Source organism: Puntigrus tetrazona, chromosome 25 (genome assembly GCF_018831695.1).
Source record: "Puntigrus tetrazona isolate hp1 chromosome 25, ASM1883169v1, whole genome shotgun sequence".
Classification (NCBI taxonomy): Eukaryota; Metazoa; Chordata; class Actinopteri; order Cypriniformes; family Cyprinidae; genus Puntigrus; species Puntigrus tetrazona.
In genome coordinates, this window is record NC_056723.1 from 1,190,085 (window position 1) to 1,195,084 (window position 5,000).

The 5,000-nt window shown below is 31.0% G+C and overlaps 1 protein-coding gene across 1 annotated transcript in view; it reads right to left on the bottom strand.

The window, feature by feature from the left end:
• Positions 1 to 5,000, bottom strand: part of spg11 (SPG11 vesicle trafficking associated, spatacsin) — a 46,006-nt gene that overhangs the window by 12,527 nt on the left and 28,479 nt on the right. Inside the window, 3 exon segments of the mRNA XM_043227971.1 lie at positions 789 to 1,326; positions 2,599 to 2,748; positions 4,022 to 4,236. Coding sequence (XP_043083906.1) covers positions 789 to 1,326; positions 2,599 to 2,748; positions 4,022 to 4,236 — 903 coding nt within the window.

A 5,000-nucleotide genomic window follows, 5' to 3' on the forward strand; every position in this document is an offset into this window, starting at 1 on the left:
ACACAACTGCTGGGTGAAATAAGATAGAACCATTTTCTCTTTATTTATATATATATATATATATATATATATATATATATATATATATATATATATATATATATATATATATATACACACATATATATATACATATATATATATATATATACACACATTTTATATATATGTATATGTATGTATATATATATATATATATATATATATATATATACACATACATATTATATATATATATATATATATATATATATATATATATATATATATATATATAAATGTATTATATATATATATATATATATATATATATATATATATATATATGTAAAATGTATTATATATATATATATATATATATATATATATATATATATATATATATATATATATATATATATATATATATATATTTATATATATATATATATATATATATATATATATATATATATATATATATATATATATATATATATATATATATATATATATATATATATATATATATATATATATATATATATATATATATATATATAATCAGATTCAATGATCTATGCTACAGCTAATTGGATTCAAAATGGTTCATAAATGTAATAATTTATATAAATAAATGTGATGTGAATTTTTGTGATGTTTTTTACTGGGCTGAATGCAAATCCTACCAAACCATACATCAACAGACAGCTTATTTATTCAACTTTCAGATAATCAGTTTCACAAAATTGACCTTTACAGTCAGAAATATGGTCTACCTAACAGTATTATTTAAGCAGGCGACTCACATGAAGGCAGACTGCGTCTGGTTTCTCCGTCAGGGCTGTGAAGTTCGGGCTGCAGCTCTCCGCTCGCTAAACCACGACACTTGAGGAGCAGCCAGACGTCTCTGTGAAACACGCCGAAGTACCTGCAGACCCGGCTGGCCTCGTTCACGCCGCCCTCGTCCAGCAGCTGCTCCAGGAGAGCGTTCAGGGCCCCGCGCTCGTCCCCGGACAGCGCGCGCTCGTCCTCGGGCCCCGGGAGCCCGGAGACGCTCAGGTGAGCCGGCGCGTCCAGAGCAGGTATCCTGGAGAAGGAGAACTCCTTCAGGAGGCTCTGGAAGGAGTCTTGGGAGAGGGCAGAGGGCGCGAAGAGGCTCTGGCGCTCCAGAGCCGCGTGAAGCAGGAGCCAGCGGACGCGAGCCTGCCACTGACGCTCCTCCAGAGCCGCCAGACGAGAGACCGGGACGGGAGGGGCCCGCCGAGAGAGCCAGTGACCCGCCAGAGCCAGCAGAACACAGCGCTCCTGAAGATGAAGCAGCTCCGGACCCGACTCCAGCGGCTCCTGAGACCAGAAGCACATCACTACTAGTATAATACTAGAATCATTATTACCACAAAAAAAATAGTAGTATTTCACGGTAACGTAACATCTTACATTCAAATAAATATTATTATTACTATTACAAATGGCTACTAATTATTATCATAAGCATACAAAATTATTACCATAGTTACCAAAGCTTTAAAAATGTCACTGTAAAAAAAAAAACACTTAAGGCAACAACAACAACAATAATAGTAATAATAATAATATTATTATCACCAAAATATCAAAATTGTAAACGCAAGATATCACTGTAAAATAAATATCTAATACGCAAGATGCCAATTATAATAATTATAATAATAAAAATGATTACCAAAAGCAAAGGCAAATGTAAGATTTCACTGTGAAATAAATATCTAGCACGCAAGATATCACTAATAATAATAATAATAGTAATAATAAATAGTATTATTATTACTCAAACAAAACAAAAATAACTACAAATACAAGATTTCATTGTAAAATAAAAATCTAACGCTTAAGATAATAATAATAATAATAATAATAAAACCCTCCCAAAAAAATAAGATGTTTCCTTTCATATTTAATAGATATATTTTTTAAATGTAAGATTTAATTTTAAAATAAATAAGACAAATATATCATTATAAAAATAAGTACACTTACTACAATTATTGCTATAATAATTTGTATATATATTTAGTGTATAATACCTCTAGAGAAATATCAAATATATTTAAGAAACATGAAAAATAATGATAATGAGTATAATAATAATAATAATAATAATAATAATAATAAAATTAATATTTTTACTCTTTTTACTTAATGTGAATTTTTTTAAATAATACATTTTAATTTAATATTACAATTTAGTACTGAATTAAATAGCTTAAAACAAATCGCATGGCAAACCCGAAATTATTATTTTTTATTTTGACAGCACTAAAGCCATTTTGCAATATCACTGTGCAAATTGTTTGTCAAACCCTACATAAATGTGTAAATTATGACACGATTTTTAAATGATTTAATGATTTCATGTCACAGGAAACCTTTCAGCGCTGACGGAATGAAACGAAAACAAATGATGCATACGAGTGACCTTTTTATCCGTGTGTTTCGCTATTCCGCAGGGAATCATGGGAAATGTCGCGTGGCAGCGCAGGCTCATATAACGGCTAAAGGAAGCATTTACAAGACAGACACAGCCTGACGGGTGACTGTTAGAAGCGTTCAGCGGTGATTTAAGGAGAAAGTCCTGACCTCCGCCTGAGACAGGAAGAACTGACAGGCCGCTTCGGGCTGGACCTGATCCGTCTCCAGCTGCTTGTGGCACCTCCTCCAGAAAGCAAGCCTCGTCTCCTGACGCTCCCACTGACGCTTCTGCTTCTGAGACGACAGATCTCGCAGGAGCTGAATAGAAATATATCCTTATTCCTAGTCTTTTTATAATAATTCTAATACTTTTATAACAAATCATTTATATAATGAATTAAATAGCATACATATATATACACACACGTATATATATATATACACACACACACACACACACATATATATATATATACACACACATACATATATATATACACACAAATATATATATATATATATATATATACACACACACACACACACACACACATATATATATATATATAAACACACACACACACACACACACACACACACACACACACATATATATATATATATATATATACACACACACACACACACACACACATATATATATATATATATATATATATATATATATATATATATATATATATATATATATATATATATATATATATATATAATTTTTAATTAATCATGCAGCCATAAATAATTACGTGAATTATGACGTGATTTTTAGTCTGAACAAAATGACCAACTTCACTTTTTTCCATATCACAGATACAGCCACATAGCAAACAAAACGATTAATGGTTTATTTGTGTATTCTCTTTGTTCTTGCACTGATTTATGGGAAAAGCAGTTTGGCGGCGCGATCCTATCAGCTCATATACAGCTAAAGGAAGTATGTTCTGAAAATATTTATTGCTATTCCTCATCGGGAGTAAATAAAACGTTCATGTTGTGATGCACAATATCGGATTTTTGTCGATAATTCAACTCATTTTGCCAGTATATAAAGTATTTTTAAGAAAAAAAAAGTATTTGTTAGAATTTAATTTAACAATAATAAAGGTCTTCATAAGGACGGTTCACCGAAGAACTGAAAATAGCTATAAATCAATTTCGATAATCGGTCCGATAATATCGCTATAATTTAATTCCGATAATATCGCTATAAATCAATTCCGATAATCGGTCCTATAAATCAATTCCGATAATCGGTCCGATAATATCGCTATAATTCAATTCCGATAATATCGCTATAAATCAATTCCGATAATCGGTCCGATAATATCGCTATAATTCAATTATAAATCGATAATAACGCTTATAATCAATTCCGATAATATCGCTATAATTCAATTCCGATAATATTGCTATAAATCAATTCCGATAATCGGTCCGATAATATCGCTATAATTCAATTCCGATAATATTGCTATAAATCAATTCTGAGAATCGGTCCGATAATGTCATGCATCCCTTGAATCTTAATGATTATTTAATGTCGCTCTGAGAGATGCAGCAGACGTCTGACCTCGTTTATGATCAGGCAATGGATGGGCAGCTCAGCCAGCTCGGCGACGGTCCTGGCCTGCGTGAAGAGGCCGAGCTCCTGCAGCTGCTGCATGATGGTCCTGCACTCGTCCCGGAGGCCGGCGCTGGAGTAATCGTCCAGCAGACGAGCAGAGAGAGGCACGGGAGTGTCCGACAGAACCTGACTCAGCCGGCTGAGCTTCCTGAAGTCAGGACCTGCGTCAGAAACACACATCACACTAATTACTGTACTTTACCGTACTGTAAGAAGCATCTCTGACCGCCGACGACCAAAACGGTCAAAACAAACATACTGAGAAATTTGATTACAACCTCATGTTTAAAACACATTTTTCCTTTTTATTCTAGTGCTTTATATATGGTTTCCGTTTATTTTTGTATTCATTTTTTCATTATCGGTTTTCATTTTACCATTATATTTTTGGATTTTATTTTTTTGTATAATTTTCAACTAACCAATAAAACTTTGTTGTACGTTTTATTAGTTGTATGTTATTAGTTTTGTTATATTTATTTAATTTAAAAATTTTTGTTTTATTTAATTTTAATTAAAATTTTAAGATTTTCTGTTTTTATTAATTTTTTCCATTTTCATTGAATTTTTTTCCATTTTCATCGATTTTTTTTTACAATTTTTAATTTATTGTTCATTTTCATTTTATTTTGATATAAAAAAAAATTCTTCTAAATAAAATTAGAAACCTTCCTTGGAAACTAGCTGAAGAAAAAAAATATTTTTTACATTTTATTTCAATTAATGTCCATTGAATGCAATAAAACTTTGTTATGCTTTTACTTTTAGTTCTAACCCTAATTCAACTCCTAGAATATAGTTGTTTTCCATTATAAAAACATTTTATATTTTCATACTACTACATAAGCAGTTTGGGCTTGGTAAGACGTTTTTATTGATAATAATGAGAAATGTTTGTCGAGCAGTAAATCAGTATATTCCTATG